Below are 22,254 nucleotides of genomic sequence, written 5' to 3'. Positions count from 1 at the left end.
TGTCACCCGTCAGTGACTTGTGTGTATATGCGTGTGCACATGTGGAGTTTTCTTCCGGTGTCTTTCTCTCTTCTTTGTGTTTTCCATTGGGCTCTTTTCTACTATGAATTTCTATTTTCTGTCAACTCCATGATTGATTGGGTTCAAGGAAGCAACACGTGCCAGTCGTTGCCTTTGAACCTGCACTTCAGATGTGTGGAGTTTTATTTCCTCTCCTGCCTCTTGGCTTATCATCAGTTCTAGCAGTGAATTTTGACATGTGCAAATTAATAATCATTCAGTCAAAATGAGTACGATGACCTTTGTGCCTACACAGTGTTCTAAAAGGAGAAGGATGTGGTACTCATGAACTCACAGCGTTTACAATTTAATGAGAGAAGCAAAAATGTATGCTTTTGTGTGTATATATATTTTTCCATCTGTCTCGCATAGTCTGTCAACTTATTATAGTCCTGCGTAACCACATGCTTTTTATATTTGCATGTGATATACTCTGGAGAATAATAGTTAATTTTATGCAAGGCAGAATTAAGAATTGAAGTGACCTCTCTAGGATGGAAAGCGGAGCCAAGAGCAAGGCAAGAAAATATTACAGGGATAAAAATAAAACTGTAATTGAGGTCCAAAAATGTGATTATAGAAACGCAGGATGGAAAGATTGGCCCAGCACTTCATTTGAAAAAATACCTTGATGTTTTAGTCACCAAACCCTGGAGGTGAAGCAGAGTGTGAAGCAGTTTGGTTCCAAGAAGCCTGATGCGCTCTGAGGACAGTGATAGATAAGTATGGATTTTAAATGGACCGGTTTTCCAATACTCTGAACAGGCCACATGTGTCAGGAGTATTCCATTAAGGGAAATGTTCAGAGCAAGGACCATCCAGGAGAAAATGAACAATATGGGAAGAAATGGGTAAGAGCCATCCCACGAAAGTGAAGTTGAAAGGCAACTCAGAATGTTGACTCCAGAAAAGAAAAGAGAGAAAGGAGATAAATTCTTTCATTTTTGTAGGACGTGTACAACAGCAGAAGCTGAATACATAATCTGTGTTGTTTCAAGGGGTCAAGGTGCAGGCAGGCAAATATATGGGCTGACTCCAAAAAAGAACCTAATAATCTTGATGGCCTTTTTGGTAGAGCAGAAAGGCCCAGGAAGTAGGGAACTAATGGGGTTTGAGTCTTCAACCCAGACCAAAAGGATGCTAAATATTGAGGCCTGCCATAGGTGGGTGCTTGCATTCAATGATCATGATATACTTCCCATGTTAATGTCTCAAGACATGCCAAAGCTTATCAATAATGGGACCATGAAAAACTCACTTAAACTTCAAACCCGTTTCTTCACCTTTAAAATACGTACTGTAAGTACACTGTAATAAGCACTCAATAAAAGGTAGCTATTCCTGCTCTCACCATATATACAACTCTTCCTTTTTTGCTTTAGCCTGAGAAGTAAGCTGAAGATCAGCTGGTGGGGGCTCCTGGGTGGCTCAGTGGGTTAAGCGTCTTCTTTCAGCTCAGGTTAAGACACGGGGTTCCTGGGATTGAGCCCTGCTTTGAGCTCCCTGCTCAGCAGGAAGCCTATTTCTCCCTCTCTCTCTCTCTGTCCCTCCCCGCTACTAATAGTCTCTCTCTGTCTCTCACATAAGTAAGTAAGTAAGTAAGTAAATAAATAAATAAATAAATAAATAAATAAAATCTTAAAAAAAAAAAAATACCAGCGGGTGAACTCCTGGTTAATTTCTCAGCTGAACGTCAAGAAGTTTGAGTCAGAAAGTGGGCAACAACCACGAAGCTCCAATCTACTTTGCTTAGTTATGCCCATAGGACTTGGAAAGTAATGTTTGATTCTTATATTTTGGAAATTTCCTGATTATAATATTCATGTTGCTTTATAAGACAATAATAACAATTTTAAAACAATAACATTAACAGCAATAGTTGCTAACACTTAGTGAGTGCTTGTTAGGTACCAGGCACTGTGCTAAAGCATTTGAACAGTAAACAATTATGTTCCCTATATTATCATAACAACAAGTGAATTAAACACATGATATTCTTTAAACCTCAAGTAACTTTATGAGGTGCCTCCCTATTTCAGATAAGAAAACAAGTAGAGAAGTTGTTACTTGCACAAGGGCACATCACTAATCAATGTCAGAAATAAAATCAGGATTTTTCACCCGAATTTTCACAGTGCTGCCTGAGTTCAGCAGCTCTTTCCCACCTTTTCTGGCCATGAGCCTCAGTAAGAAATACATTTTGTATCACAGCACACTGCACTCTCTCTCTACAAAGCACCGTTTATCCTGATTGCACAGAACCCATTCCAATTTTCCTATTCAGTTGCATTTCGTTTTACAAAATACACAGGTCAGACCTATCAAATTGATTTTACATCTTACTAAGTGATCCTTACTAACTGTAATTTAAAAAATAAGGCACACTTGTTCTTTCTCTTCCTGAAGAAATAAAAATTCTATGCATTTGGATAAATTATAGTACTCATATATGTAAAAGGATTTACTTCTTACTCTTTTGAGATGGTCCCATGAAACGGTGTCATTTCCTAACAGCAGAGGTTATGGTGAAGGAAAAGCACATTATATGAATCATGTTGTCCAAATGAATTACCACTGTCATCTGAATTAAAACAGATACATTGTTCCACATTAGAGTCCTAAGTGACTTGAACATTTCCATCGGAGATCGTGAATTGTTATGTAATGGAAGCTAAATAGTTGTAGTTTTTCATTATAAAACAGCCATAGCTGTCAGGTCCAGATCATACACAAAAGCCAAATTGTGCCATGAAAAATACTGTGTGAGGGCCAGAGAGCTGCACAGACTCCATGAACGAGCCAGGCTTCTTGGGAGGTCAGTGCTCAGACCTGGGCACGGAGGGAGCAGGTCTCACTTCTTTTCGTGATTTTTTTCCCATCCATCTCTTTTGGATGCTTCTCAGTGACTACGCCTATTTGTTTAAGAGGCATTTGAAACCTTTCTGGTCTCTGCTCGGGGCTCGGGTCTGATAGCAGAAACAGAAGTAAGGTATTCCAAAGGTCTATGGGTTGTGAACAACTGTTACTTAGGACTTTAATATTGGTTCTCTGCAGGAAATCATGCAAATGGCTGATTATCTCTATGCAATAAAATAAAGCATTTTTACAGCTGATTTTAAAATCATATGTTGGCCATTGTCTTTGAAGCATTCCTTTAACTGGCTAGGAACAAATACATTATATTTTTGCCTTTTCTTCCTTGCTCTGTTTCTTTGGGTATAAGAACATCCTGGTGGGCTCTACAATCTTCCTGACAATATTTAGGTGGGATGGCTCTGTGGGTTAAGTGTCTAACTCTTGATTTCGGCTTAGGTTGAGATCTCAGGGTCATGGGATCGAACGTAAGGCTCTGCACTGGACGTGGAGCCTGCTTGAGATTTTATCTTTTCCTTTCCCTTCCCTTCCCCTCTCCCCCACTTAAAAAAAATAATAATAAAAAGATTTACCTGTTGGTGTGTTGCCTGGCAGGACATTTCTGTGAACGACTGCAGTTCAGGCATGTGTCCCTATTGTCCAGTACACATTTGCTGAGTGATGATGTGTGGATTATGTGTGTCAGGGACAGAAAACACTGAAGATGCAGAAGACGTTGGCCCTTTTAAGACACTGCGGACCACCTGGCTGCTCAGATGGTACAGCATGCAACTCTTGATCTTGGCGTCATGAGTTTGAGCCCCACGTCGGATATAGAGTTTACTTTAAAAAATTATCAAAAAAAAAAAACAAAACAGAAAAAGAAGACACTCAACAGAGGTGTCATATATTTAAAGAAAAATGCAAAATAGCATGTGAATGCCAAAATGATGGTAGGTATAAATTAAAAAATATATAAATATATAACTATAGTGAAATAGTGGCCACATCTGTTTGCAAGGTTGATCGCTTTGCAAAGTGATCAAAGTGCTCAAGTTGCATCTTAAAGGTGAGGAAGAGTGACTATTCCAGCCAGAGAGAACAACATAGAGCAATTCTGGGGTGTCTAGAGTATCCAGATAGTGAGACAGGGAGTGGAAGGAGGCCAGGGTGGAGAGAAGAATGGATGCATCATGGAGACGGCCATGGGTAGTGCAACAGAGATTGTCCAGGTTCCCTGACTATCTCGTCTGAGCCAACTCTGGATGCTGGAACACCCATTTGATAGTTTTCAGGGCGGGTTTCCTGCAGAGACTGAGTCTGTCTCGTGCTCCCTCTGGAATTGTTCTTGGACTTGCTGAGACTTCCTATTGGAGACTAAGCAGACAGTCCCTGGACTCATGACTTTGGGGGTCTGTTTCTATTTCTGGTCCCAGCTTCTGTTTGTGTAGCAGATGCATTTTTGAGGAGCCAAAGCTGACCACTGCCTTCTCTGGGCTGTCTCTGCAGTGGGGTGAGGTTACAGATCTCCACTGACTGCAGCTTATGGGTTATGTGAATGCTGTGCCAATTGGGGAGAAGCTTAGATTTTCTCAGCTGGGCCTCCTGCTATTTTAATTAAACTTTGCTTTTAGCAGCCTTTCCTGTTTCCACTCTCCTGGGGCTAACTAGGTGGGTTTTGGTTTTTTTTGTTTTGTTTTGTTTTGTTTTGTTTTGTTTTTGGCTTTCAACTCATTGCCATGTGTTGGACACTGTTAATGGATGTAACAAATTATAATAATTCTCAGCTGGGCTCTTCCGGAGGTTGAAACACCATGCACTAGTTGAACAAATATTTATTGTTCATGTACTTTGTCTACAAGCTAGCCAGTGCTCTATAGGTGCTAGGGTCTATAGGTGCTTGAGAAAGACAGGCAAGATCCTCTCTGCCTTGGGGGATATTACAGTCTTGTGGGGGAGATAGGACATTAACCTCATAATCAAGATCACATATGATGAAACTCACTGCTCAGAAATACTTCTGTAGCTACAAAGCATGCCTAAGATTTTGAGCAGGCTGCTGCTAGTCAGAACTAACTCTGAAATCAAAAACCCCCCACCCAACCTATAGTCTGGAATGATCTTCTGAAACTCCAGACTATATCTGCATTCTCTTTTAATACCGACTTTCCTTGTTGTTCCTTTCTGGTGCAGCCTCCTGTAGGTACCTGGAAGTACCTGTAGGTACCTCTGTTCGACCTGAAGTGTAGATATATGAAAGGAGGAAGGGTGAATATAGCAACGTCCTGGGAGAACCCAGGAGCCATCCTTTCTGGACGCCTTTTCTCTTTTCTCTTTGATCTTAGTTTATCCATATTATCTAACCAAGACGCTATCCTAAGTTTAAGCTAAAACTTTTTATGTTGAGCAGTACTTCCGGGATACCAGTCTCAAACATTTTTAGCATAGTGAAGCAACTTTCCTTTAGATACTGGATGTTTATCAATAATGTACATACATTGTCTCTACCTACCATCAAAATTCTTCAACCATTCACACACATTTTATTTTTTTCTCAAAGATTTTATTTATTTATTTGATAGAGAGAGAGAGAGATCACAAGTAGGCAGAGAGACAGGCAGAGAGAGGGGGAAGCAGGCTCCCCACTGAGCAGACAGCCCAATGTGGGGCTTGATCCCAGGACCCTGGGACCATGACCTGAGCTGAAGACAGAGGCTTAACCCAAGGCGCCCCAATTCACACACATTTTAAACAGCATGCTGATATAATATTTATATTCGGTACTATTTATATTTGTATTTATATTCTGTAATATTTATATTCTGTACTTTTCATTCAGTGTTGAATCTCAGTAGTAATTCAGATACCCCATTGTGGCCCTCCCCCTTTTTTTGGAATTCCTAAAATCGTTGTTTCTGACTCAATTGCATATGACTTCCTTCACATCATGGGCATATTTCAATTAATGTTCTTACCAAAGGGAAAAAATGAGACATGATTTTTCATCTCCGTCTTGAGGAAACAGCACAGCCATTTGTCCACGAATCTCAATAATTTGTTCTAAAACTAACATTCACCTGTATTGCTATTTACAGAGCTTAGAATGGCTAAGCACATTTAAATAGACGTTTGGAAAGAGCTATCCTATCTGCAGCCTGAAAGTGCAACAAAATAGTCTCACAACGCTTTTTCTCCTGCTTTTTCACTTTCTCAGGGGAAGTCAGCCACTCCGTCTTGTCCCAAAATGCCAGCCTTGTGCCTACGCGCTGTGAATTTAAGTGCTGTAACTAGATGAGGATTTGTCTTTTGTTTTCTTGTCAAAGCTTGGGCTAACAGAGTGAGTTAGTATTTGTCTGTGTCTCGTCAGTGCCTCTGGTACTGTCCACAGAGCGAGTGGGCACATTTCATCTCAATTACGAATAGAAGATGAATACGGGGTAGTGTGTGTGTGTCAGAGGTTAGAGCCATTTAATAGGATGAAATGCGAATGAAAATTGGAAAACAATCCAAGATATCTATAGAAGATGAGAAAGGGAGAAACTCAATTAGAGAAAACCATACACTTTCCTCCTTCTGGGCCCTGGTTTCTTTGCCCTATTGTAGTTGCTTATTTGGTTTTAAATGGAAAAGCAAAGAGTTTATTGTTTCCATTGTGAAGAAAGGTAAGGTGGTTTCAAGGATTTCATTCATGTGCTCTAATGCTTATGTATAGTCTCTATAACCTAATCAACCTAACTTAATTACCTAAATACAGCATTGTCTGTGATTTTGACAACACTGGTCAAAGGAAAAAGCAATTTTGTAAGATTTAACCTGAAAGGGTGAAAGAGAACTGAAGTTCTGTTATGGTGCTTTTCCTATGATAGGCTTTTATAAATTTGTCATAATAAATGCGAGTCCGGGTTTGTAGCTCAGAAATAGAAAAACAACAATACTAAACTTAGACCCAGATCCATCTTCCTTTGTTTGGTGTGTGTTTCCCTTTTGTCACCTAGAATGTGTTTTAGCCAAGGGAAGCAATTCAGCTATTTTGGTATCAGATGTGCAGTTATCTGTATAACCTCAGTAAAAATATCTTCTTGGTAAACATCAAATCAGCTGTGAAAGTCAAGAGTGCATTCACTTGAGAAACGAGTAAGTGAACTGTATGCTTTCATTATTTTATTAGGAGGTTCTGAAGTCTGCTGCTCCTTCTGGGGTAGGAGGTATGAGATTTCTGTCTGGGTGGATGCCTCTTTCCTCAGTTTTTATATTCTGATATGGGAGAAATTTAAAAAAAAAAAAAAAAAAAAGAAGAAGTTCCCCGCAAAAGAAAATGTTCACAAAGCCTGAGCATAAAAAAGAGAGACATTGAGGTGGATCGGTCCTGCTTAAAAAAGTGGACTTTGTCCCAGGCTACTTTACTTAGAGAGTAAATACATGAATTTTTGTGGATCCGTGAGGGTGCATACACTCTCCACAGCTTTTACCTGCATCATCTTGATGGAGGCAGTCTTTCCTGGAGTCTAATTTCTTGAAAGTAAAAAGGTTTTTCCAAACAAAACTCAAATTCTCTGTCCATATGAAGACTCCTGAGACCTAGTCTTCTCAAAGACCCCAAATACTCTTTGTGCTGAGTTAGAGTTAATAGTAAATAAGTCTAAATATTGCATTCGAGTATGACCAATGTCTGACAGAACCTCCACCTGAAAATGTTCTTCCTTGAAGAGCTAAAGGTTATATTCTGACATTTAGTTGAAAAATCCCACAGCACTTTTCAAGGCTGCAGAATTTGATTTTGTGGACAAATTTTAATTTAGTTAAAGTTATGCCTTATGTACAGTCTGTCTTTTCAACAGAATTTTCAGCACCATCTCTCTGTCAGCAGTGTTTTGTCTTACCACAAAAACATGGCATTTTGTCATCGAGTCAAATGATTAAATTACAATGAAGAATGGTTTAAAGATTTTTATTTGCAAGGTCTACTGTTATGTCAGACATGGAAAATTGTAGTATTTGTTTTTTATTTTTTTTATTCTTCTCTTCAATAACGCAAATCTTGTAAAGACTTATTTGAAGATGTGTGTCAGAAACCTTTGGTGGGAGTATAATTAGTAGAAACTTTCTGGAAGGCAGTTAATTTAAATGCTTCAAAAATGTATATATGTTCTGTCCTATCAACTGTACTTTTAGGAATTGATCCTCAAAAATAATTGAAAAAAGATAGAGGTACAAGGTTATTCATCTATGCATGAACTATCATAGTAAAAAAAACAAAAGACAACCTAACAAATGATCTAACAGGAGGGCTTCATGGTGTAAAGGATTAACATCATAAGGGCATTTCAACAAATATTTTTTGAGCATCTAGAGTGTACTAGTATATGGAACCAGGGTGTAACAGAGAAAATTCTTACATCTGGGGAACTTCCATTTTCTTGTGTTTGTGGCCTAGTGGCAAGTGGGCATTACTGTGACATAGTCATTAAAAGACAATCACATGGGACTGTACTTATTGATGTGGAAAGATGTTCAGTAAACAGTGGTCAGTGAGGATCAACAATTATAGACAAATATGCTGCTTTAAGGTGACAATTATACAGAACAAAGGCAATGCACCAAGGACTTTTAACAGTTATTATCCGAGGCCATGAGCAAATATGTGGGAATTTATTGATACTGTCTCATTTCTTCTTTAATGAAGTCTTAAGCATTTTTTTAAAACATAAAGATTTAACTAATTACCAAATGTGAATGCTCCCAAACTTCCTGCTAAGCCAAAGAGCCTTCCTCCCTTCTTCCCTGCTTCCCCATCTATCTATCTCCTTCCTTACCTACATCTCTGTCATCCATCACTGAAACATAGGAACAGAAGAGAACTTCCCTTCCCCCCAGATACCTATTCCTTTCTTGGCCTACCATTGTTACCAGAGACTAGTTCTAGATATCTAACTCAAATCCTTCTTTCTTCTTCTAAAGGAATAAAATCTAGCTAATTGCTGCCCTTCGGTAAACGTAATAACCTCCATGTTTTCAGACACTTAACAAAACCCCTTCCCCTGTTTATTTTCTGGATCGTCCAAGAGCATTTTTGGCATGGCTTGAGATTTCAACCTTCCTTTCTAGCCAGCTGTGAGGATCTAGATCATCGCACTGTGTGTGGTGGTTATGCCAATTAGCACTGGTCACAGAAAGGGTTTGAGGCTGAGAAGAATCTGGGTGACAAGAAAAGGAAAACAAAAACTAAAATAAACCAACACAAGCTGATGGTTGGCTTTTACAATCTGGTACTCTGTTGGCTTCCCGTTTTCAGGTTGCTGGTGCCTGGTGCCAGCTACCCAGACTAGAATTACTGTAAAGAGAGAACAGGAATACATTTTGAGTCTATTACCAACTGGTCCCAAAATGGTTTTTGTTTTTTGATTTTTTGGTTTTTTTAAATCAAGTACCAAACGTATGTTTACTGAACTTTCAGAACTTCATGACCAGGGAGGCTTTCAAGCTTTTGCAGCTAGGTTTTGGAATTCCTGAGTTCCAAACAGACAAGGAGAGCTGTCCGTTTTCATTAACTCCAAATAAAAGCTTGAATTCAGCCTGCAGCCCTTGGCCTTAATCTTAGGAGCTGCTCTCCAGCTTCCAGGCTTGGGAAAGAACGTGGAGTGAAGGCCGCTTGCATTTCAGAACATAATTGTTCCCAACAACTGTGTTGTGGGTTTTTCTTCTCCTCCTGCAAAGATGAAAGATGTCTAATTAATAGGAGTCGGCGGGAGGAAGAGGGTACAGAGTAGAACAAAAGTGTCCAGGGTGGATGCGAATCCATGGACAAGAGCCCATGAAGAGGGGGCGCCTTGCTGGGGTTTTATCTGGGAGCCCAAGGCTTTGATTCTGTCTGCCTGCAATGTGTACCTGGGAGCTGTGCAGCATTTAAGTGTGTGATGAAATCAACTGATGTCTTCATCAGGCTCTGTTTCTGCTTCAGGTCTTGAGGATATTAACATGACACCGCCTGCATTCTAGGTAGTAAAGGGACAACCCCAAACTGATGTAAGTTCTAAGAAAATTTGTTTTTTAAATAGGATAATTCACAGATATAGTACTGAATTTCAGAATCAGTTGACTATCAATTCTGCATATACATTAGAGAAATCTCAATGACAAACCCAAGCTATTCCCATTTTTATTTTGCCCCTGATTACAGGGTAGCAAAAATCTAGTTGCCTTAGGTTTTGTTCATTGCTGTTTTTGTAATGTAGGTATTTTTCAGGGTGCTTGTCTATAAAAAGTCAGATATCCCAACTTGCCCACGTTTGCCAAACTAAGTTATGATGCGAGTTTACTTACTCAACTCATTTACTTACTCAGCATTTTTAGGATAAAGAGACAAAAAGAAGGTGCTAAGGAAGAGAGGCAAAAGGGCTAAGTCCCAGCCCCCACCATCTGAGTGAGCTGGTTTTCCCTGAAACCGAACCCTCCTTGAAACGTGGGGAGCACCGAGGTCTTTTTGTGGAGGCAGGGACCCAAGGAGCAGCACACATGTAGAGATGTACACAAAAACAAAGGAGTGATGGCCTTTCAGGGAAGACTCGGTCTTCCAAGTTGCCTGGTCTCAAACCAGTCCAACATTTGAGAACCTCTGAGAAGATGTAAACGTGGACTCTGAATAATACATTGCCGCAACTTTTAGCAATTGAGGAAAGTAATGAAACTATTGAATTTCCTATTACCAAAGACCTGATACCAACCCACTGTGAGGAGCACACGGGCACGGAATTGCCTTCTTTTTCATGATAATGGACACATGTGGATAGATCAGCGGGCAACTTCTGTAATGAAAAGAGTGTGTGACTCCTATTCAGTGCTCTAGATTCCAGGCCTGACTTTGCCACATGATTAGCTAGGCGATTCACTTAAAAATCCCCAATTTAAAAAGGACATTAAAGCCTCTGTTTAAATATATTATATATCATGTATGTGATACAGCGGGTTATAAAATATATGCGTATATACCATATGCACACTAAAATGTGTTCAAGGCATTGTAAGCATCGAAGTTAAGATTCTCTCCACTCGCAATTTCTCTGTTCATCTTGTCTCATCCCGTTTCAGCTCCTTGCAGTTGTGCTGTATAATTGAGACTGGTAGCAATTATAGATAGAACCACAGGAGTGCACTGAGTGACCCTGGCCGGGCCTAGGAGGATAAAATCCCCATTCTTCCTTAATTATTACCACCCTCTGCTCAGAACAATGATCCCCCTTAAGGCATTAAGAGCCTTATACAAGTCCAGGGATGAATAGGAGCAGAAAGAAAAATAGTATCTGTGATCCTGCTGCAGGCAAGCAAGGGTTGGGTGAAAGTGGTTATGGGTCCCATGAAGGAATTCCATGTGTTCTCAGAAACAACTCTAGTGAGAGTCTGATTCTCGAAGCAATAAGCAATTTAAAAATGCCCTCAGATGCTAACAACGAGGGAGGCTGGCTGAAGGGTGCGTGAGAGCTCCTTGTACATTTCCTTGCACCTTCCTGTGACTCATTACCACAAAATAAAAAGTTAATGGAAGTTTTCAATGCATTGAGAATTGGCAGTTAATATTTTGACTAATTAAAAATAATAATTAAACATATATGCCCAAATAAACTCTATTAAGGGCATCTATAATGAATATGCCATCAGGGTTTTTGTTTAAAGATTTATTTATTTGAGAGAGAGCAAGGGAGCACAGGCGGGGAGGGGTAGAGGGAGAATGGATCCTCAAGCAGATTCCCCACTGAGTGCAGAGCTAGATGCGGGGCTCACCGGGGGCTCAGTCCCAAGACCCTGAGAACATGATCTGAGCCAAAACCAAGAGTTGGCCACCGAGTCATCGGGGGTTTTTTTGGTTTTGTTTGTTTGTTTACGTTGTTTTGTCTGGGGCACCTGGGTGGCTCAGTCAGTTAAGCATCTGCCTTTGGCTCAGGTTATGATCCCGGGGTCCTGGAATCGAGTCCCACGTTGGGCTCCCTGCTCAGTGGGAGTCTGCTTCTCCCTCTATCCCTCACCCCGCTCTCTCTCTCAAAAAGTAAATTTTTTTTTTAAAAAGTTAAAAGTTTTTTGGTTGTTTTCTCTAAACTGTCTCAGAATCTGTATTACTTACCTTGGTAAGGGAATTTTCATCATGTCATAAGCACACCAGCCCCAAAGCATTCCCTGAACCATTTGACAGTTGTTTTGGAGCTACTGGGGGTGTTGGGATGTCATTCCTTTGGGGTAAGGTGTCATTTGACACACCTAGGCTGTGGCATATGGGGATATGGCTGGAAAAGTCAGCAAAGTGAGTAACCCAGCCTGTAATGGCCACCTGATTATAAATAGCTACACACAGTTTTTCCTTTCATATCAAGTACTTAGAGCTTATTCAATGAGAGCAATATACATATATTTTTTCTAATATTTCTGACTAAAAAGGAACAATTGCAGCTAACGTTCTTCATGCCGGGGTTAACTAATTCCATTTTAAGCTGTACATGGTTCTGTAGCAATTAATTACTGTTTGTGTTTCTGCCTATACAATTATATATTAATTTGCCCAAAGAACTCCAGTCCTCCATTGCCTTTATTATATAGCAAATAAAGATGAAATAGGAAAAGAAAAAATTTATAAACATAAGCATATCTCAAAAATAAAGAAATCATTTAAAATCCCAACTGCATTTTTGAAATTTTTTTGTTTATTTTACTTAGAGAGAGAGAGAGAGAGAGAGAGAGAGATTGCCTCCAGAGGGGAGGGACAGAGGAGAGGGAAAAAATCTTAAATGTACTCCCTGCTGAGAAAAGAGCCTGACACCTAGCTCAATTTCACAACCAAGATCGTAACCAGAGCCGAAATCAAGAGTCAGAAGCGTAATCTCTGAGCCACCCAGGTACCCCCCCCATTGTATTATTAAAAACTTTTTAAAATGACATTTTCATAAATGTCAACATAAAATTTGAGCATCTCAGTTGCATCTACTTGGAGCATTTATTTCCACAGTAGATGAAAATGTGAGGGATAAAATGTGTTCCCATCTGGAATATTTTACCTGAGTACTTTCTACTGAGTCCTTTCCACTACCTGGAACATGCTAAAAGCTCACTGTGGATGGTTTATATTCTAAATAAGATTTAGTAATCACCCATTTCTGCCTCCACTCAATACACATTTGTGAATGGACAGAGCTTCATGTCCTCTTGATTCAGAGGCAGAGACGGGGAGGAAGAAAAGACCAGAAGCCTACATGATACGTGAGGACAGAATTCTTTTTTTTTTTTTTTAAGATTTTATTTTTATTTGATAGAGATCACAAGTAGGCAGAGAAGCAGGCAGAGAGAGAGGAGGAAGCAGGCTCCATACCGAGCAGAGAGCCTGATGCGGGGCTCCATCCCAGGACCCTGGGATCATGACTTGAGCCGAAGGCAGAGGCTTTAACCCACTGAGCCACCCAGGTACCCCCATGAGTACAGAATTCTTAGACTGGAGAGGAAAAACCCTGGAAAGAGAGGGTCATCTTCTGCTATCTGAAGACCTGTCACAGGTGAATGATGGTTTGCAGGCTTGTTTTGTTTTATTCTGGGATGTGAGCAGGGCTGCAGGTAGAAAGAGCATTCAGAACTCAAGAGAGATGGACTTTTACCTCAATGTGGAGAACTTCCCATTACCTGAAACTCCCTAGTAAATAGAGTCCAGTCGCCAGATTCCGAGCAGAGGCTGGGTGTTGGATCAGAGATATTGTGGAAGGCTGTTTTCACTAGTGGTCAGTAATACCTAGTGGTCTTTGAAGTCCCTTTTGGGTCTGAACAAGAGAGGCTGACTTGTGTCATTAGTAGGTAAACTAACTTGAGGTTGATTTGGTGTCAGGAACTAAATGCCTTCATGAACACATACTTATTGTGTGTCTACCATATGCCAGGCACTGTTGTGGGCAGTGAGATTACCTAGCAGTTAAACAACCAGATAGAGACTCTCCTTGTAGAGCCTATTTTCTGTAAGGGGCAGATGGAAGGAGGTTTCTTTCTAGAGATCAATACTCCAGAACTGTATTAGCTAATGGACTAAGAATATGCATATTTTTATACATCAAAACAGACTTTCTTTATAGAGAATCCATACTGTTTTTTTAAAATATTCTAAAAGGATAGACCATGAAGCACCTTTCTTACGATTTTTTTATAATTATTATGGATATGTCAAATAGAAGAGTTTAATATTAACTTAATATTGTTTGCTTAGTTAATAATTCTATCAGAGGAGAAAAAAATGTTTGGGCATGAAATACTATGTGGATTTTGATATCTATATGAATTAAGAAGACAATATAAAGTTTTGGTTAACAGCTGGTTTCGAGTTTGACAGACCAAGGCTGGAGAACTAGATTTTCTATTTACTGGCTAAGTAACCACTGGCAAGTTACTTAACCTAAATCTGTTTCCTGATCTGTAGTAAGGGGATAAAATTAGTAATGACTTCATGAGTGCTTGGCACTAATAAATACTTGCTGAATGAAAGGGTTTAGAAATGTTAACGAAGAATGCATTTATTGTACCTGTCATAGTACCAGGCACGCTATGATTAAATAGTGATGGGTATGGAGGTGTTGGTTGTGATGACAGGGGTTGTGAAACTGTTCCTATTTGGAGATAATATGATCATCTATATAGAAAACTCTATGGAATTTTTAAAAACAACGTTATAACTAATAAGTGAGTTTAACAAGGCTGCAGGATATAAGATCAACGTACAAAACTCATTTTATATACAAAGAACAAGCAATTGAAATTAAAATAATAATATAATTATGATAGCAATAAAAAAAATGAAATGCCTGGAGGTAAATTTGGCAAAACATGCACAAGATCTGTATACTGGACCTATAAAGCATTGTTTAGAGAAATAAAAGAAGACATAAACAAATGGAGAGCTACACCATTTTCATGGATCAATGGACTCAAAGTTGTTAAGATGTCAGTTCTTTCCAAAATGATCTATAGAGTTAACACAGTCCCAGTTAAAATGCTAAGAGGTATTCCTAAATTTTATATGGACTCTAAAGCTGATTCTTCATTTCATATAGAAACACAAAGGATCTGGAGTATCCCAGACAACTTTGAAAAAGAAAAGCAAAATTGCAAGAGTTACACTTCTTAATTTTAACACTTCCTATGAAGCAACATTAAATTAAGGCAATGTGATATTGATGCAATCATAGCAAATAGATTGATGGAACAGAATGGAAAGTTCAGAAATAGACTCATACATACATGATCAATTGATTTTGGACAAAGATGCAAAGGCAATTCAGTGGAGGAAATATCATCTTTTCGGCCAATGGTGGTGTTGGGACCATGAACATCTACATTAAAAAAAAAAAGAACTTCGATACGTACCTTTCACCATTTTTAAGCCTTAATTCAAAACAGATCATAGATGTAAATATAAAACCTAAGACTATTAAATTATAGAAGAAAATGTAGGAGAAAATCTTTGTGACCTTAGACTAGGCAATGATTTCCTAGATGCACCAAAAACATTATGTATAAAAGAAAAATTTTAAACTTGGATACCATTAAAATAAAAAATGTCTGTTCTTCAAAAGCTATAATTAAGAGACTGAAAAGACAAGCTGCAGCCTGGAAGAAAATGTTTACAAACCACATGTCTGATAACGGACTTTTAGCTGTATATAGAGAACTCCTAAATCTCAGTAATAAGAAAACAAACCCCAGTCAGAAAAATGGATAAACAATCTGAACATTTAACCAAACAAGACTTGAAGATTGAAAGGAAGCACTTTTCAAGATGCTCAACATCATCAGGAGGATGCAAATTAAAACTACAAGCTACCATTGTGTAGTATCCTAATGTCTAAAATTAAGGCAACTAACCGTGCCAGGTAGGCCACAAGTGAGGATGTGTAGCAATGGGAATGTTCCATGTTGACAGCTAGTGGGAATGTAAACTTGTGCATTCATACACCTGCCATGTGATATAGCCATTCCACTCCTAGGTGATTATTCAAGACTAATGAAAGTACTTATGCATAAAAGTTGCATATAAACATTCTCAGCAGTTTTATTTGTAATATCTAAAAACTGAAAGCAACCGAAATGCCCATCAAGTCAAAGGATGAAACAAATGTACTCAATAGAATACTACTCAAAAATAAAGAAGAATGATGCATTGGTGTGTGTATAGATATACATAGATAGAGTGATAGATCAATTGATCGATCACAACATGGGTGTATCTCAAAAGAGATTATTATTCTGAGTGAAAGAAGAGTACATACTGCATGGTCCATTTCCATAAAATTCTAGTAAATGTAAATTGATCTGTTTTGACAGAAAGCCAATCTGTGGGAGAATTGGGAACATTTTTAATTGGGATTAAAAATGGGAAGGATGAAAAAAAAATGGGAAGGATGATACTTTGGGGGATATTATGTTTGTTATCTTGATTGAGGCAGTGGTTTCATGGGTATCAAAACCTACCGAATTGTTTACTTATCATACGTGTAGTTTGCTGTTGATCCATTATATCTCAATTTTTAATAATTATTGTGTAATGGTTGTCACAACACTAAGAGCACATGACATGGTTTTGGTGATCTTTGGGCAACCTCCAACATGAGTTTTTGCTTAATAGAAAAGGTTATGTGGGTTTACATTTTTAGTCATGACCATATAGGTCATAATTAGCTATGAGTTCGTAGTAGAAAGTGAGAAAATGTTGTCACTGGGCATTGGTTGTATTAGTCTGATTAATATGGAGCCTGGGATGTACCTTAGAGTAATTGTTAACACATTCTTTCATTTTGTCCTTACATTTTTGGACCATGAGACTGATATCTGAACACTATGTTCCAAGATACTCATACGCACTTCTAGTTAGTGAGTAAATATACCCATAGACATTTTATTTTAATGAGAATGAATTCTCATTTACAGGGACATGTCTGATCCTTTATTTAAAAATAGAGTAAAATTCCACTCATATATTTTAATTGACGTTCGTGGATGCCTTTCACCCAAGGACTTCTCAAAATCATTTAATGTCCAAAGACTGTAATATACCATCTTCCAGTTTGACAGGTGCAAGAAAAGGGAATTAAGTGGCTTGCAGGGATCACAAAGCAATTCTGCAAATCTGTGTGTGTGTGTGTGTTCACATGTGTGTGCATATGCACACGTGCTCATGGGCACATGTGAGTGCAATGAGTGCATGCATGGTAGACAGTCAGGCAAGGTATAAACAAAGCTGACCCAACATCTTTAATTTGGTTGCTTATTGTATTATGTTTTCTTTTTAGTGAACTTATTTTGCTATTTCCTGAATAGGCCAGGTATTGTAACATAAGGGTATATTATGAGCAGGTCACAAAGACGATGCAGGAATGCCACATGACCAGAGAAAAAAATTTAACACAATAGTCCATCCCAAACTTCTCTCCTCTCAAAACTGTCCTTGCTTTGGAGTGTGGTGACTCTTTACAAAGCTTCTGGTGTTGCCTTTGATTTACAATGACTGAACACATGCTCAACGTCTACTACATTGCAAGTAGTTTGCCAAGCTCTTGACATACATTTAATTACATGATCACCGCAACACTGGGCTATGGGTAGTAGAACTAGACTAGCTTGATTTAAACATCTTCTCAGGAAATGGTGTCTGGATTTGAAATTGGAGCATTGAAGCAGACAGACTTAAGTTCTTCTTCAGTTAGCCATGTGACCTTGGGCAAGTTACCTACTCATATTTGAGACTTAATGGCTCATCCACAGAAGAGAATTATAAAGCTCATGTTATAGAGAAGTTGTGTTGCAAGCCTCACAGCACATCATAAATGCTCAGTGGGGAAACAGAAATAGAAATGCTATTTCGTTTGCATTCCACCCTGTTCTGCTAGGTTCTTTGCCTTTCCTAGTACATCAGTGCAAACCAGATGAGGCTGAGTCCTCCTGGCTAATGGCTCTGCAGTTTTCCCCTTGGAGCAGATCTCCTCATTAGAGATCTGTCTTCTCAGCAAGACTGTAGACTGTGAGTCCCCTGAAGACAGAGATCATCTCTCAGTTATTACTGTTCCTCCAGTGCCCAGCCCAGGGACCAGTAGATTCTTATGAATTGAATTGACAGGTCTCATGCACGATGTACTTCCCAGCATCTCTAGAGCTTTGTTCACAACCCATACCCCGCATCCCAGATCCTGCCAGCCTACTCTTTGTCTTCATTCCAGAAACTGCTTGATTTCATGTCACTTGACCATCCTCTGACACGAAGAGCTCTGTCACCATGTCTACATTATGGCTCATGGCTTTTACTGCTGTGAGTGTTCCAGAAAACTGACCTTGGCGTGTGTGACATCCCTGAGCCCTGTGGAATGTTCACACCTGGCCAGGTCTCTGGCCCACCAGCCTCTCTTGACCTTAATGTCATATCATTCTACCCTGTTTCAGCCCAGTTTATAAGGGTGTCTATTACTCATTTAGTCAATGGACCCATAGCAGTATGTTTATAATTACTGTGTTTTGCTCTTCCTGTTTTTCTTCCTACCCTGTTATCTGCTCTCTATTCTCCTGATGCCATATGACCATCCCTATTTTGACTTCTAGGTAACACCCGTGAATCTACAAGAAACCCATCGTGTTTTACATATTTGCACTGAGGATATTTAAGATTATCTTTTGTCAGGGTGCCTGGCTGGCTCAGTCAGTAGAGCATGTGACTCCTGATCTCAGGATTGTAAGTTCAAGCCCCATGTTTGGTATAAAGATTATTTAAAAATAAAATCTTTTAAAAAAGAAAAAAAAAACAGATTATCTTTTGTCCCATTGCATAATGGTTCTGTCCTGGATAACTTTGGAGCTGAAACTCCATCAGTTAGGTTCTTTCCCTTACAATATCAGCCATTCTTAGTTTGAGACAACTTAGAGTACTCCAGCCTGTTTCTAGACAATGCCCTCCTCTTTTCCAATTGCCATACTTGGCATTTTGTTTATCCAGGGTCGGTAGGTCAAAATATGTGCCTAATACAGTCTAAAGTCTGATGGAAATGCAGAGGGTAGAGCATTCAGTCTAGAATTAGAGAGCTATTTCTTGACTTTTTCCATGGCTTTCTTTTTGGGTTTAAGGATTTACACAGATTGCATGCATTCCACAAGTATCCTGATTCCTCTAAGAGATTTTATAAGGTAAGCCCAGGTTTTCCCACCCTGGTGAAAGTGGTTAGGAGCTCCTGTAGCAAGTTTCTGTAGCGAGGTGTTTTGGGTGAGCCCTGTGAAAACATTCTAAAGCACTGTGTTTTCTCTCTGGCTTTTCTGAAAGACATCAGATTTCCTGGTTGGCACTTATTTTGACCATGAAATGGGAAAAGGTGAAGGGAGGAGATCAGGCATTTTTCTGCTTCTAATTTAAAATTATTGTCCAGAATAGCTCTCAGAGTGGCTCAGAATTTATTTAGAGACCTCTGTAGGGTTCTTGACGGGGTAAAGACCATTCAGAAAGCATGCTGGCATAGCTTCTTCTCTCATTCTTTTGGAATAACTGTGACATTGGATTTTCAGGGAAACAGTGAAGGAAGCTTCCATCTTTGCATGCAAAATATTTTCCATCCTAGCTTGCAAAGGAATATTTGAAAGGAATTTTTCATTTTTGTGAATGAACAAATAAAATAATTTACCCTGGGACAGCTTTCTGTTGCATAGGAAATGAACTCAATATTAGGTCAAATGGAGATACTGACCTGACATTGCCCTGATTTCCCATGAGCCTTGGGAAGTGTTTTGACCTCTGGACTACTCTTTTCCCATTTCTCCCTATTGTCTTGTGTGTGTGTGTGTGTGTGTGTATCCATGTGCATGTGTACGTGTGTGTGTATTAAGGTATGTCTTTTCCCCAAAATTCAAATAAAGTATTTGTGAACATAATAATAATTCTCAAATGGTAGGAGAACTCTTTAATATGGTGTTGCAGAAAATAATTTTCTTATGTAAAGAGAAACATCTTAATTAAATTTGTATTAAGGATTTTTTTTATATGCCAAGATTACTTCGCACAGCACCCCTGAATCAGGGACAGTTTACTTACTGTCTTCCAGTTTTGCTGTAGCAGTCATGTTCTCTCTGCTTTTCTTTTAGGAGTCATCTCTACTGCAGACATTCTTGATCGAGAGACAACGGGGTCCTACTGGCTGACCGTGTACGCCACAGACCGGGGCGTTGTTCCACTTTATTCCACGATTGAGGTCTACATTGAAATTGAAGATGTGAATGACAATGCCCCCCTGACCTCGGAACCTATTTATTATCCTGTTGTCATGGAAAACTCGCCAAAGGATGTATCTGTCATTCAGATCCAGGCTGAGGATCCAGACTCCAGTTCCAATGAGAAACTGACATACAGGATTACAAGTGGGAATCCCCAGAACTTCTTTGCCATCAATACCAAAACAGGTAAGGGAATGCTCATATGACTTTTTTTCCAATTGGTCGTCTGGCTTTTAAATCCATCAGCCTGACACCTGCTTATTTATTTCATTTATTTTCCCCCTGACTTATTTTATGATATGGAGAATAACATTCTCTCTCTCTTTCTTGCCCCCCCCCGGGGGGGGTTAATTTCTGAAAAGGTGAGCATTCTACTTTTTATGTTCTGGCTGGTATGTTTTAACTTCAGCTGAACCAAGGTGAAATAATCTAATAGAAATGAGAGGCTTACACGAAAAGCTTTAGATTTGCTTTCCTTATTATAATAAAAAGTGGTTCCTCAGCCACTCAGAAGGCTGAATGCCCCCTTTGTCTTTCTGGGGAAGGAATAACCTGGCCAGTGCTGGGTTCTGTCGGTAAGCTGGCTTTGTGACACCTGTACTTCTGGGAACTTCTCCTTTGCTTGACCTTCATCTAGCTTGGTGTAAATGATCTCCTTTAAGCCTTAAATTTAAACCCCAGATTTTTTGTGATTCCTGTAGTACTCATGAGTATAGTGTCAATGTTTAGAAGAACTTCCGGTGTCTCAATTTTTACATAAAGTGTACCACCTGTAGATTTTTTGGTCTTTTGCATAAAAACATTTCTAGAGATCATTCTGACAATTTGCTGGCTAAGGCTCAGGAGGGGCAGGTGTGGAGTTCGGTGGACTGCATTCTGAGACAAGTGCATACACTGGGAAGGTCTCAGAGGTTCCTTGTTTCTTGTGATTTGCCTAGTTTAGATCTGAACAAGAGAGCCAGATCGTCAGTGAGAGTTGTGGTGGATAGAGTCTGAATTAATTGAAAGTTAGAAAAAAGAAAAAAAAAAAAAAGCTGTTGTTGTTTCACCCCAGGCAAGTGAATTGACAGTGGTCAAAAGTTAGGCTGGTTGGTATTTGCTGGTGTGGACATACCCAGTTTTCCTAACAAACTACTGATGGGGTTGATAGTCATTTCTCCTGCCTGTGCTTGTTAAAGAGGAAACATACAGCTGACCCCATGTATTTTATAAATGTCAGATTCCTGTGAACATACTTTAGAGAGAATGTCATGTTTTTTGGAAATAATTGATTTTCTCTAATTATAAGTGGGTCAGTCGTCTTGTTAGGCAGAGTCTCACATGCAAACAGTGGAATCAAGATTTCACTTGCATTTCACTCCTAGACAAAGAGTGGTCATCTTCTAACTTTCTGACTGAAGCCTGCTAGAACGTGCAAGAGAAGTCTCAGAGATTTGGAGGCTAGCTCAGCCTTTCAGAACCGTGTTACATGAGGGAAACTGCCCAAGGACCCCTGAGCTGTGCTGGAAATCCCCTCCTGATTCACTTTCCCAGCATAGCTTAAGGACTCTGTGGAATATGGTGACAGAGAAACAAATTCAGATACTTTGGAAAGTCAAGAGAGGGAGAGAGGATGAAGACCGAAAAAAAATGTCACAGTAAAGAAGTTGAGGGCACAGATGTCTTCATATTTCACAACCCCCGTGGAATGTGAAACACCCCCAGTCACCTTCTGCCTTCCTTCTAATTCCCTTGACACTTGAGTCATTCAGAGTGAGCCCACCACCCTCTTTTTGAGAAGTAAAAGACCCAGCAGAAGGACAGTTTCAACTCTTCTCTTTCTCCTCTGATGACCGAAAAGATTTTAGAATGAAGTCATAGGGAAGGATTTGAATTGGATGTGAAGAAGGTAGGCTGTAGATTATCTGCGGAGAAGAACATGTAACTAAAGCTGTCTTTTGTGCAGATTTTAGAAGTTTGCATGAAATCTCAGAAACTCTTGTATGGTCACAATTTAGCCTATAATGTGTAATAAGAGCCTTAATTATATTTACAATTTCTCTGTCCTTGCCATAGATTTTAAAAAACCATTTGTGCCAGGAATGGCAT

General features: G+C 39.3%; 1 protein-coding gene across 5 annotated transcripts in view; it reads left to right on the top strand.

Annotated features, from left to right (window-relative positions):
- The window catches only part of FAT3 (FAT atypical cadherin 3), a 639,398-nt gene that overhangs the window by 279,528 nt on the left and 337,616 nt on the right, over positions 1–22,254 (top strand). For 4 of the 5 annotated variants that reach the window (XM_032852826.1, XM_032852825.1, XM_032852829.1 and 1 more), the window contains exon 3: positions 20,038–20,352. The exons of the other annotated variant lie outside the window; for it this stretch is intronic. In XM_032852826.1, the coding sequence (XP_032708717.1) occupies positions 20,038–20,352 (315 nt within the window). The remainder of the gene's footprint in view (positions 1–20,037; positions 20,353–22,254) is intronic. 5 annotated transcript variants of the gene reach the window in all.

This window comes from Lontra canadensis, unplaced genomic scaffold (genome assembly GCF_010015895.1).
Source record: "Lontra canadensis isolate GAN:19392208 unplaced genomic scaffold, GSC_riverotter_1.0 scaffold7, whole genome shotgun sequence".
NCBI lineage: Eukaryota > Metazoa > Chordata > Mammalia > Carnivora > Mustelidae > Lontra > Lontra canadensis.
This window is presented reverse-complemented; position numbering and strand designations above follow the sequence as displayed.